We start from the raw sequence: 13,515 nt of genomic DNA on the forward strand, positions 1-13,515 counted from the left end.
ATTTTTATCAGTTTACTTAAATCAGATGTACACCTGGAAAGTGGTCAAGGGCATGTTTTATATTGGTACAGTGCTGCTTTTGATCAGCAGAAGGTGTAATTTACTTATCAAGCAGCTTCCTTCTAGAATAACTGTATTATAATCTGCCTTACTGCTCCTGTTAGCATTGCTTTGGCGTGGGGAACCATAGATTGAATTTCTGTAAATTTTTAAAAAGTTAGCATTACCAGACAAGCATCTAACGTTTGCTGACAAATACTAGAAGATTGGATGTGAAGCACTAAGGAACATAAAAAAGAAAGTCACTTTGAAGTGGTAGAACATTGTTTCCCAGCAGCTAAGCCTTGATTTCACGCTAGGGTTTAAGTTAAAATCTCTTCCCATTTGGAGATGCTTAAAGTAAACGTGAATGACCATACATTAACTAGAAAATCTTTCACTGCTGGAAATTGAACTTCACACCCTTGCTGAGAGAATCAATATTCCATTTAAGAAAGTCTTTCCACTACTTTTTTTTTTTTCTAATGCACTTTCCTCGTTACAGTACTTGTGCAAAACATCAATATAAATATGGTTTTGAGCCATAAATGTCAGGATATAGATTTAAGTGCCGGTTTAAATTGTGTAGGATTTGAGGATGAGGTCTAAATAAAGATCTATATAATATAGTAGGTTCAGATTCAGGAGGGGGCAGTAGTTTCTGTTTGAAGCTAAGATCAAAAATAAGGAGACATAACCTCAAGTTAGGAGGAGTAAGGTTCTAAAGTGACTGTGGAAAGTATGAGGTGTGACAATTTTGAATTCCTGGAATGGACTGTAAAAAAAATATCAAACACCTCTGCATTTTCCAAAAAGATCAGATGAAATTTGAAGATGACATTCTTTCTGATCTTCTATCAAGATTCAAGGCACCATCTTTGCAGAAATTTTTCTCATTCCTAAATCCTCCATTGGCATCTGCCGAACTGTTTCCCTGTTTATTTCTTCTGCCATCATTCGCACACTCAGTCTTTGTTCTGAGCATACGAGGCTTCGCTCTCTGTCCATATTTGCATCTGTCCATTTTTGGCTGCCCACTTCTTATGTCATTGAGGACATCTTCCTGCCAATCCTTAAACCACCTATGCCATTCAAAAATACTTGATTTCTTCATAGACTGTTCACCATAAGCCTGTTTTCACTTGCACGTTTGGCAATTTTCATGCTAAATTTGATGTTAATCCTCCAGATTCCTGTCACTCATTTTCCGCTAACAGCGTAATGCACACGTGTTATTTCTTCTACTACTCCATAAAGACTGAGTCACCTGGTCTGCGACCCAGGCGAGTACAACATGGAATGTGTCAGGACACGCTAGAGTGCGAATAGCTGTGTGCCTCACCGCCGAAGTGCTATGCCATGGGCATTCCGGGAATTGAATTGTCACACCTCGTATTATTTTTCCGAAACAGTAGTTGAAGCTTCAGCCTGGGTTCACACTGATACGGTGCAGAATTTGCAGCGTTTTCTGTGCGAATTCCGCACCACATCAGAATCGTACCCCGTTCATGCGAACTGCTGCGGGTGTGTATGTTAAGTTAACAACACCCCGAAATCAGTCCACAAAACGCGGTGCGATGTGCAGAATCGGATTGCATAGATGTGAATACTCATGCAATCCGATGCTAGTGCGGACCCAAAAAGGGTCCTGCACCTTTTTGGTGCAGATGTGGTGCGATTTGAGCCATACATAATGTATGGCTCAAATCACACCGCACACAATTCGCATGTAATTTGCACAGGAATGCAGTGCGGTTCCTGTGCGAATCACATATGATGTACCGCACCGCACGAGTGTGAACCTAGCTTAAATCACTTAATTTCAAATCTAAGAAACAGTTTCTGCATGTATTATGTATACCATAGAAGAGTATAAACACAAAAGTGGTTTAGTGAGTGCATATACTCCACATATAGAAGTAAGGTGGAGCCACTATAGTTTGGCAGTTATTTTGAGCAGCACAACACTAACATTTACAACAATTTTTTTTTTTTATGTGGGAACATATAACAGTGTTTGCTGAAGCTCATGAGAAGACAAAGTATATATTGGCAATGCAGGAGTATTTTTCTGTTTTCAATGTTTGGGACAAACAGATCTATACAAAAAATTAAAAAAAAAAAGTGTCTTAAAAAAAAAAAAAAGACTGTACTGGTAGACTGCTGCCAAAGCTGATGTCTGCTTTTGAAAATGTTGGCTTCCCGGCTGTCATGCTGATTCATTAGTGCTGATACTTTACAAATCACTGTTCTATGAAACACAGGAGTACAGGTGAAACTCGAAAAATTAGAATATCGTGCAAAAGTTCATTTATTTCAGTAATGCAACTTAAAAGGTGAAACTAATATATGAGACTCATTACATGCAAAGCAAGATAGTTCAAGCCGTGATTTGTCATAACTGTGATGATTATGGCTTACAGCTCATGAAAACCCCAAATCCACAATCTCAGAAAATTAGAATATTACATGCAATCAAAAAAAAAGGATTGTACATAGAACAATATCGGACCTCTGAAAAGTATAAGCATGCATATGTACTCATTACTTGGTTTGGGCCCCTTTTGCAGAAATTACTGCCTCAATGCGGCATGGCATGGAAGCCTGTGGCACTGCTGAGGTGTTATGGAAGACCAGGATGCTTCAATAGCAGCCTTCAGCTCTTCTGCATTGTTCGGTCTCCTGTCTCTCATCTTTCTCTTGGCAATGCCCCATAAATTCTCTATGGGGTTCAGGTCAGGCGAGTTTGCTGGCCAATCAAGCACAGTAATCTCACGGTCATTGAACCAGGTTTCGGTGCTTCTGGCAGTGTGGGTAGGTGCCAAGTCCTGCTGGAAAATGAAGGCAGTATCCCCATAAAGCTCGTCTGCGGAAGGAAGCATGAAGTGCTCCAAAATCTCCTGGTAGACGGCTACGTTGACCCTGGACTTAATGAAGCACAGTGGACCAACACCAGCAGATGACATGGCTCCCCAAATCAACACAGACTGTGGAAACTTCACACTGGACTTCAAGCATCTTGCAGTGTGTGCCTCTCCATTCTTCCTCCATACTCTGGGTCCTTGGTTTCCAAATGAGATGCAAAAGTTGCTCTCATCAGAAAAGAGGACTTTAGACTACTGAGCAACAGGTCTGTTTTTCTTTAGCCCAGGTAAGACGCTTCTGACGTTGTTTGTTGTTCAGGAGCAGCTTGACAAGAGGAATACAACATTTGAAGCCCATGTCCAGGATCCGTCTGTGTGCGGTGGCTCTTGATGCACTGACTCCAGCCTCAGTCCACTCCTTGTGAAAGTCCCCAACACTTTTTAATGGCCTTTTCCTGACTATCCTCTCCAGGCTGCGGTCATCCCTGCTGCTTGTGCGCCTTTTTCTTCCACACTTTTCCCTTCCACATAACTTTCTATTAATGTGCTTTGATACAGCACTTTGGGAACATCCAACTTCTTTTGCAATTACCTTTTGAGGCTTTCCCTCCTTCTGGAGGGTGTCAATGATGGTTTTCTGCACAACTGTCAGGTCAGCAGTCTTTCCCATGATTGTGATTCCTACTGAACCAGACTGAGAGACCATTTAAAGTCTCAGGAACCCTTTGTAGGTGTTATGGCTTAATAAGCTGATTACAGTGGGACACTTTGAGCCTAGAATATTGCACCTTTTCACAATATTGTAATTTTCTGAGATTGTGGATTTGGGGTTTTCATGAGCTGTAAACCATAATCATCACAATTATGACAAATCACGGCTTGAACTATCTTGCTTTGCATGTATTGAGTCTATCTCATATATTAGTTTCACCTCTTAAGTTGCATTACTGAAATAAATTAACTTTTGCACGATATTCTAATTTTTCGAGTTTCTCCTGTATATTCTTAACTTGCTGCATACATTTTACAAAGCAAAAAAAAATGTGTATATATATTTAAAAAAAAAAAATCTACCCTTTTACGTGTATACATTGTTACATAAATCATGACATACAACATCTAGAGCGATAATTGGTTTGAAATTTATAAACGGAGAGCACTGGAGATGATTGTTGGTCACTGAAATTAATAAGGGATCTGTTTAATTAATTCAGGAAATAATCATTTTGAAACGTCTTCTTCAATTCAGTGTGACCAGAAGGTCAGGAATGATTTTCATGGCATTTTACCTTAGAGAATGTTTCAGTAGCAAAAATAAAATGCTGTTCTTTTTAGCTTCATAGAGGTGATATGTGTTTAAAACTGATATAACACTGCAAAGTTTGCTCCTTTGCTGTACAGAACTTGCATGATCTTCTGTTTATGGTGTTCTGATGATATCATCCAATAGATAACAAGCGTATCAGCTGGCTGACAAATCGTCCTGCCACTGATGCCCCCTTTATATTTAGGTCCTCTGAAGTGTAGAGACTGCCTGCAAATCCAGTTTGATTTTCTTAGTGAGGCATATCGTGTACTTCCAGACCAGCCAGGCAAGCCCAGAATTTATTTCCACTTGAAACGCTTCTTTGAGTCTCTCACACTGAGTGTAACGTCTCAGTGCACTGTGTTCTCCCTTTAGAATGCTCCTAGTCACGCCTCAGTGATCTTAGGGATATTCACTCTATTAGAGCTCTTAGCATTTGATTCATAATCCATGATTTAAATCTGTATCTTTAGGAAATGTTTTTATGCTTCTAATAAACCACACTGAAATGCACATTTCTAAAGTTCTTTAATTGTAATATACTCAAATAGGATTTAAAAGCTTGTTTATGAAGGCTGGAGGGTACGTAAAGGGAGGTTATTGCCTAAAATACGATGCAGTGTCCAGCAAATTTGTATTTAGCTGAAGATAAAAATGTGAGCTGGCAAGTAATTGGCTGCTATGAACTGCTCGCAAGTTGCTTTAAGGCTTTTGGAGCATTCTGAGATGACAGCTTTTTGGTTTCCAAAAAGGAGACATAGCTGTATTTTTGTTAAAGAAAGGCAAAAAAATAAAAGTACCCGTTCATTGGAAAATTGTTTTTGAATATCAATTGCTTATTGATGTTGTTTTACATTGTCTTTTTCTAAATGCGGACATCACCTTTAAGCTAGGTTAAAGCAGTATGGCTGCTGCTGATGCTTTGCGCTTAGACTGCATTTTAGTAGTTAGTATATTTTATTGCTGTTTAATTTTTCTTCGCAGATTTATTTGATGTCTTTGACATGTTTGGCTTAATATTATTAAAATAGCATGAAGGAAATATCCTTTTTTTAATGACAGGTATTCTCATATCATGTTCATTACAAATTCAAAAAAAAGGGAGTTTATTTTTTACTGTAGGATAGTGAATGGAGATATACAAATCATCCTTTCAATGCCCCTCTGGTTAGTTGTGCATCCAGAAACTACTGATTTATAGTACATAGACAGCTTATATGCAGAGCCTTTTATTCATCTTCATGCAGCTAGTTAAATGATGTATATATAAATATATATATATCTCCTAGATTGTAAGCTCTAACGAACAGGGCCCTCTGTTTCCTTGTGTACCAAATTTTATTGTAACTGTAATGTCTACCTTCATTTTGTAAAGCGCTGCGCAAACTGTTGGCGCAATATAAATCCTGTATAATAATAATATATATAAATACATCAGTGGTTCATATAGTGAACTCGGTGTAGAGCTATTCACCCTGAGGTCATCACAGAGGACAAGGGGGCACTCTTTATGTCTGGAGAAAAAGAAATGTAATCTCCAAACACGGAAAGGTTTCTTCACAGTGAGAGCTGTGAAAATGTGGAATAGACTCCCTCAAGAGTTGGTTCTGGCCAGATCAGTGGATTGCTTTAAAAAAAGGCCTGGATTCTTTCTTAGATATCTTAGATACACAGAATATAACTGGTTACTAACATTTATAGGTAAAGTTGATCCAGGGAATAATTATTATAATCGATTGCCTCTCGGGGGATCAGGAAGGAGAGCAAATTAGATCATGCTTTGCTGGGGGGGGGGGGGGGGGGGTTGTCTTCCTCTGGTTCAACTTTTATTTTCTTCTTTTTTTTTTTTTTTAATGGTTGATTTGGATGGACTTTTGTCTTTTTTCAGCCAGACTAACTACCGGTATGTAACTATGTAGTTTTAGTTGGTTTGGTCTCTTCAGTGCTGAATGTGGAACGTTTATCATGAGAGACTAACAGAAATCTGTAAGCCCTGAATTTGAATACAGTACTGTACAAACAGTCTATAGTGGTTGTTCGTTCTAACCACATGAAAAACTAGAAATGTGTTTCTGGTGCATTCGAAAATGTATTTAATTATGATCTATATAACATTGTATTGACTTTTTGCTCTTTAGGTCACGAGTTGCTTTCTGAACTCCAGCAGCGGCGGTTCAATGGGTCAGAGGGAGGCGTTTCATGGTCTCCAATGGATGATGAGCTTTTGGCTCAACCTCAGGTTGTCAAACTTCTCGATTCCCTGCGAGAGCAATACACTCGTTACCAGGAGGTGTGCAGGCAGCGCAGTAAGCGCACACAGCTTGATGAGATCCAGCAAAAGGTTATGCAGGTAAGAAGAGGTGATTCTGTGTCAGCTGTAAATGCATGCTGTTACATTTCTGGCTTTCTGCAAGACAGCAAGTAACACTATATATTTTTTTTGAGCTAAGAATCCAATATTTTTTTTCTTAGGCTCTATTCATCCTTGTGCACGCAAGTTTTTGTACATGTAACATGCGGGCAATGCATGTTGTGGTGCTCTTTTGCATCTTCATACAAATATTAGTACAGCAGAGTACATGCAAAAAGAAACACATGCGTTGCATTTTGGTACCCTGGAAAATACTGAAAATGCATTTTTGGTCCATGGATACAGCAGGACAGTCCTCTGAAAATGAATATGTTTAACCAACATATGAGTACACCCTCACCTTGTAAAACAATCCAGTTTAAAATAGAAATGAAAGACAAAACATTTGTGTACAAGTATTAAAAAAAAAAACACTATAAATACTTCTTTTTTCCCTGTATTATTTTATAAGTTGTCACATACCCTCTGATCTCAGCTGCATAAGAGCTGGGGAAGGAGAAACAGCAGCACATTGATCCTCCCAGTGAAAGGCTGTGCAGGGGTCCTGTGTGTCAGGACAAGTCTGATCATTGGAGGAGAGCACACTGAGTTTCCAGCACAGCTAGAGAACTGACCACGGTGTGCTCTCCTGCATAGCATGGTCAGTTTTTAATAGGGAAGCAGAGGAACTGGCAGGGACACCAGGGATTTCACACAAAAAAACAATACAAAGAGAACAGGAAACTTCTCTATACAAGTACATGGTACAGCAAACACATATCAAGAACATGACATGTTGGGTTTACATACCGTATTTGCCAGCGTATAAGACGACTTTTTGACCCTTGAAAATCTTCTCAAAAGTCGGGGGTCGTCTTATACGCCGGTACACATGTTAGGGGGGCTGCGGCATTAAGTACAGGGGTTTGCAGGGGCTGATGTCTCTTACCTGGATCCAGTCCCACGACGATCCGGTCCAGGAAGCGCGGCGTCTCCTTCAGTTCGGCCACTGGATGTTCGTGCGGCTGCTCGGCTCCGCCTCCTCACCGGTGATTGGCCGCCAGAACTGTAGCTCAGGAAAGGCACACAGGCGGCCAATCACCGGCGAGGGGGCGGAGCCGAGCGGCCCCGCGAAAATTGAGTGCCGGAGCAGCAGGTAAGTGTTCTGTGTAGAGGTGCTGCTGCAACCACATATGCTGGCTGCAGCAGCACCATACGAGAACAGGGTCAGCAAGTCTCAGTGGGAGGAATAGTGCCCCATCATTGGTGTCACTGATACCAATGATGGGGCACTATTCCTCCCACTGATACCAACGATGGGGCACTATTCCTCCCCCCCACTGACACCAACGATGGGGCACTATTCCTCCCCCCCACTGACACCAACGATGGGGCACTATTCCCCCCCCCCACTGACACCAACGATGGGGCACTATTCCACCCCCCACTGACACCAATGATGGGGCACTATTCCACCCTTCACTGACACCAATGATGGGACACCATTCCTCCCACTGACACCAATGATGGGGCACTATTCCTGCCACTGATACCAATGATGGGGCACTATTCCTGCCACTGATACCAATGATGGGGCACCATTCCTGCCACTGATACCAATGATGGGGCACTATTCCTCCCACTGACACCAATGATGGGGCACTATTCCTCCCACTGACATCAATGATGGGGCACTATTCCTCCCACTGGTGTGCATTGGAAGAGGGGTAGTCTTATACGGCGAGTATAGCCCAAACACTACATTTTAGCAGGAAAAGTAGGGGGGTCGTCTTATACGCCCAGTCGTCTTATACGCCGGCAAATACGGTACTCTTTAAAGAAATAGTTCACTTTTACCAAAAAACTGCCTTTGCAGATGAGGGTGTCTGTAGATAAAAACAAACTGCAGCTCTAACTAAAGTTGAAAAATACCCTTGCTATATGTGTAATCCATTTACATAACTCATGAAGCCTGACTGGAATACTTCCAGGATGTTGCTAAGTGAGGCCTAGTCATTACTGCTCACCTCCTCCATCACAGGAGTGAGCTCTCAGATGCTGAGATAAGAGCTACCGCATCAAGGGGGAGAGAGAGCACGTGAAGGGGTCTGAATCGGAGAAAAAGCTCTTAAACTTAGCAATGTCTTCAGAGTATTCCAGTCAGGCTTCATGAAGTATGTAAATGGCCTACAGCTAGGACATTATTCAACTTTGGTCAGAGACACACAGTTTGTTTTTATCTTTTGTCCACAGACACCCTTACCTGCATAGGCAGTTCTTTGATGAAGGTGAACTATGCCTTTAAGGTTTGGATAGAATGGGAGAGGGTTCATTTCTGTTGGCTGTGTAGACTGAAACATGTTTGCTCTGTATATGACTTCATCCTGCCCAGAATCCTAACTAGCTGACTAGTTAACCCGGCCACTACTGATAAAAAGCAAAAAATTAACTACACATTCCAATGGAAAGTTCATGCCCCAACATTAGATGTGTATACAGACTTTCTACTTTTTGAGTGGAAACCATGGCATGCATACTTGTGAGGGGCTGGACCCAACAGTGAGGATTTTTATGAGGAAGCTGTGCTGCACTGATTGGGCTGTACAGTGCAAATCTTGGTGTAGCCTGAAGAAGACTTTAATGCCTTGATTATAATACGTTCAGCATGTATAAGAGCAGTGTGTAGAGCCAGCGTTTACAATGCATTTACAGAACTTTAAGCCAGCTGAAAGCAGCCTTGTTGAAGCCTTCCAAGCACCCTTCACCTCCACTTCAGGGAGGTTCAAGAGAGGCAGTGAAGACTGCTACAGAGCAAGCTTCAGTAAACTTTATCACTACTTGATGTTTGGTGAACGCCTGCTAGCTGTCTAATGCTGAACTCCAGGTTTGACTTAACTTCAAATTTGATTTAACATTAAAACCAAGCTGGGTCAAACTAACTACTTCACTAATACATGCACCCACTCAGAGTAGCTGTCTGAGCTGTATGTAGCATTAGCTACATACAGTATACAGCGCTGTATTTCAACAGTACAGGGATTTCCGTCCCATTCCCACAACAAAATTTTGTTGGCCTGAGTGCTACTCAGCCATTCACAGAAAGCTTTGTGTTTTATGAATCAATACAATGCTTCTTCTGATTGGCTGAGGTGGAGATTATGACGTCATCTACCCCACTTTCATTCGCACCAAAAAAGAGGAAGCTTTATGTTCATTTATAAAAAATACAAGGCTTCCTGAGACCTGCTCAGTAGCGCTGAGCTTTACTCAAATTTGTTTCATCAACACAGAGCTGTATAGTGTATTTATCTGATGCTACATACAGTTTATACATGACTCCTGGCTGGAGCTCATATTGGTGACAGAAATGGTTAGTTTAGACCAGCTTGTTCCAAACAAAGTAAAGTTAAATCAAACATGGAGTTCAGCTTTAAAGTAACAGTCATCACTTTTCTAAGGATCTCAGTTTAACCCCCCTATATTGGAGCTGTAAGGCGCTTGAAGCTTGTGGAAAGTCTTGCAAATAATTTGTAAAGGTTTGCTGTACACGGTGCTCTTTCACATACTGAAGGCTATATATGCAAGGCCTAAAAGTGCTTTTACCCAGGCTGTCATTGATGTCTTGGTTACTTCTGTAAATTATGGTTTTCACACCCCCGTTATTTATAGTGTTATTAAACACACAACAGTAAAATCAGTCTGTATATGCAGTAAAGCATGCTTGTTACACTAACTGTGGAACCTAAGGGGTTAATCCTCCCAATTGTGTAAAAAGGATGTTTGATCCTGGCTTATCTGATCCTACCCTTCTACTGTCCCAAATCCATCTGCTAATAGAACAAAGCTTTGGCGGCAAGCTACACTTGCTAAGTTTGGTGCGTGTTGCTTGAGTTTTTTTTTTCTTGAGAGCGTGCCTGTGATCAGCACAGGACCAATCAGCACTGTCCAGACAAAGGGTCAGGGGTTATGCAGCCTCTTAGGACAATCAGGAGAGAATTAAAACTCCTCCTAAAAGCTTTAACCAGTGCTTTGCTGAACACAGATTAAAGTCACAAGAATGCTCTAACTGCTGATGAGAAAAGGTATTTAGCAGTTTATATTTACTACAATAATTGCCTTTCCATGTCCTGTGTACTGTGGGAGACCAGATGTAGTGAATGCAGGGTCCTGCGTTTAGGAACATCTTAAGTATTTTTCTTCCAACAGGATTTAACTTTATATTTTGTTGTGTTTAAGTTTCCAATCCTGACTGGTAGTTTTCAAGAACGTTGTCTTACATCAATAATTGTATAACTTTATACACTGCTCAAAAGAATTAAAGCAACACTTTTTAATCAGAGTATAGCATCAAGTCAATTAAACTCCTGAGATATTGATCTGGTCAGTTAAGTATCAGAGGGGGTTGTTAATCAGTTTCAGCTGCTTTGGTGTTAATGCAATTAACAGCTGCACTAGATGGGCAAAAATGAGATGGCCCCCAAAATAGGAAGGCTTTAACAGGTGGAGGCCACTGGCATTTTTTTCCCTTCTTATCTTTTCTGACTGTTTATCACTAGTTTTGCATTTGGCTATGGTCAGTGTCACTACTGGTAGCATGAGGTGATACCTGGAACCTACAGAGGTTGCACAGGCAGTCCAACTCCTCCAGGATGGCACATCAGTATGTGCCGTTTCCAGAAGGTTTGCTGTGTCTCCCAGCACAGTCTCAAGAGCATGGAGGAGACTCCAGGAGACAGGTATTTACTATAGGAGAGCTGGACAAGGCCATAGAAGGTCCTTTACCCTTCTGCAGCACCGGTATCTGCTCCTTTGTGCAAGGAGGAACAGGATGAGCACTGCCAGAGCCCTACAAAATTACCTCCAGCAGGCCACTGGTGTGAATGTCTCTGACCAAACAATCAGAAAAAGACTTTGGGGGGGCCTGATGTCCCGTTGTGGGTCCTGTGCTCACTGCCTGGCACCATAGAGCTCAATTGGCATTTGCCATTGAACACCAGAATTGGCAGGTCCACCACTGGCACCCTGTGCTTTTCACAGATGAGAGCAGATCCACCCTGAGCACATGTTACAGACGTGAAAGGACCCGGAGAAGCTGTGGAGAATGTTATGCTGCCTGCAACATTGTTCAGCATGACCGTTTTGGTGGTGGGTCAGTGATGGTCTGGGGAGGCATATCCATGGAGGAACACATGGGATATCACGTTTCGGTCCATTCGACGCTGCCAGGTTGCACCTCAAAGTGTCCAGGAGCTCAGTGATGCCCTGGTCCAGATCTGGGAGTAAATACCCCAGGACATCATCTCATTAGGAGCATGCCCCGAAGTTCTCAGGCATGCATACAAGCACGTTGGGGCCATACAAACTACTGAGTACCATTTTGAGTTGCTGCAATGACACTTCAGCAAAATGGACTAGCCTGCTGCATCATTTTTTCACTTTGATTTTCGGGGTGTCTTTGAATTCAGTCCTCTGTAGGTTGTTAATTTGCATTTTCACCAAATGATGGGGCATCCTTATGTTCCTAACACATTACCCAGTCCATATCAGTATAGATATCCAGCATGATATTTTTCCCCATTGAGATCTGATGTGTTTTCAGAGTGTTCCTTTATTTTTTTTTGAGCAGTTTATATCTTGTCTAGCAAGCTTTGCAAATCACATGACACTTTATTTGCACAGAAGCAAATTCTTTTCATGTAATAATGTTACATCTGAAGACCGTTGCACTTGCGCTTATTTTGAGGGTTCATATCGGAGGACATAAATACTTATGCATTCAGTACATTTAAGTTTTTTATTAGCCTGCGAACCATTTAGATTTTCTTCCAGTTTAGCGTTATGCACTTGTGCAGGTCAATGACATGAAATTTCAATTCCAGGTTGTTACACTTTAAAACAACTTTTTTTCAACCGGGTCCCAGGCACCCTGGGGTGCCTTCAGGTTTCTTCAGAACTGCCTTGGCAAAAATGCCTACCAGTTGCCCAAAAATTGTATACAAGCCAGTGGGTGGATGTAGCCTGCCTTTTAGTTACACAAAACTAGCTGCCAGTGTCCTAACAACCATTGACATAATCAATTGGTTAAAAGCATGTCAAGCGCCTGAAGAGCATCTTTGTTTGCCCCTCCGCTGCCCCTCTCTGTCAGCAGTAGGGTCATATTAGCTGAATGAGGGAGAGAAGAGAAACACTGGAATACTAGTCACTACCAGTGTGCAAAGGTGTGTTTGCTTTGCAAGAAGAAATTACCTCTAACACTGGGTGTCCTGTGTGTGTGGATGTTGCTGAGTTATGTAAAACTATTAATTTAGTTTTTTACATTTTAGAATGGGGTACCTCTTGAGATTTTGCATTGAATAAAAAAAAAAAAGGTTGAGAAACGCTGCTTTAAAATGTGGAAAAAGTCCAGTGGGGGGTAAATACTTGTGCAAAGCACTGTCTGTGTGATTGGTTGTCTTTCAGATGTAATTTTATAAAGGGGTAATCTGCACTCTGGGATATGTCGTTTGTAGTTCTAAGAAATGTCACTTGGTTAGGTTGTACTGACAGGGCTGCTTATCCTGGAAGTCTTAATCCAAGTCTGCATGCGTCAGAGGTACAGCAGAGTAACGTGAGTCTGCCATTGCCAAGTTAGCCACATGACATTGCTAGCAGCAGCAAATATATCTTCTTCAGCGTGGATTTAAATCTGTGTTAGTTCTCCCTACTGTACTTGCGAAAGAAAAATACCTAGGTAAATCATCAATGCATGCAAGGGAAAGTGAGCTGAAAGTAAAATACACAGAAGCACTTTTGCCTTGCAAAATGTATACATTTTTTTAATAAAGTACCAACTCTACCCAAAATTTTTTCTTTCTAAGTGTTGTACTGCAACACAGGGTTTGATTTCTTGTCAGTATTTACTGCAGTTTGGGATACTAGCAGTGAATTAACCCTATTCCCCACCCTTTTCCCTATGC

The 13,515-nt window shown here is 41.4% G+C and overlaps 1 protein-coding gene across 3 annotated transcripts in view; it reads left to right on the forward strand.

Moving 5' to 3' along the window:
- The window catches only part of SESTD1 (SEC14 and spectrin domain containing 1), a 187,768-nt gene that overhangs the window by 127,897 nt on the left and 46,356 nt on the right, over positions 1 to 13,515 (forward strand). For all 3 annotated transcript variants that reach the window (XM_089690385.1, XM_089690386.1, XM_089690387.1), the window contains exon 9: positions 6,348 to 6,559. In XM_089690385.1, the coding sequence (XP_089546511.1) occupies positions 6,348 to 6,559 (212 nt within the window). The remainder of the gene's footprint in view (positions 1 to 6,347; positions 6,560 to 13,515) is intronic.

The sequence above is a fragment of the Staurois parvus genome, unplaced genomic scaffold, assembly GCF_062004578.1.
Source record: "Staurois parvus isolate SC_StPar_1 unplaced genomic scaffold, SC_StPar_1.0 ptg000530l, whole genome shotgun sequence".
NCBI classification, from domain to species: Eukaryota; Metazoa; Chordata; class Amphibia; order Anura; family Ranidae; genus Staurois; species Staurois parvus.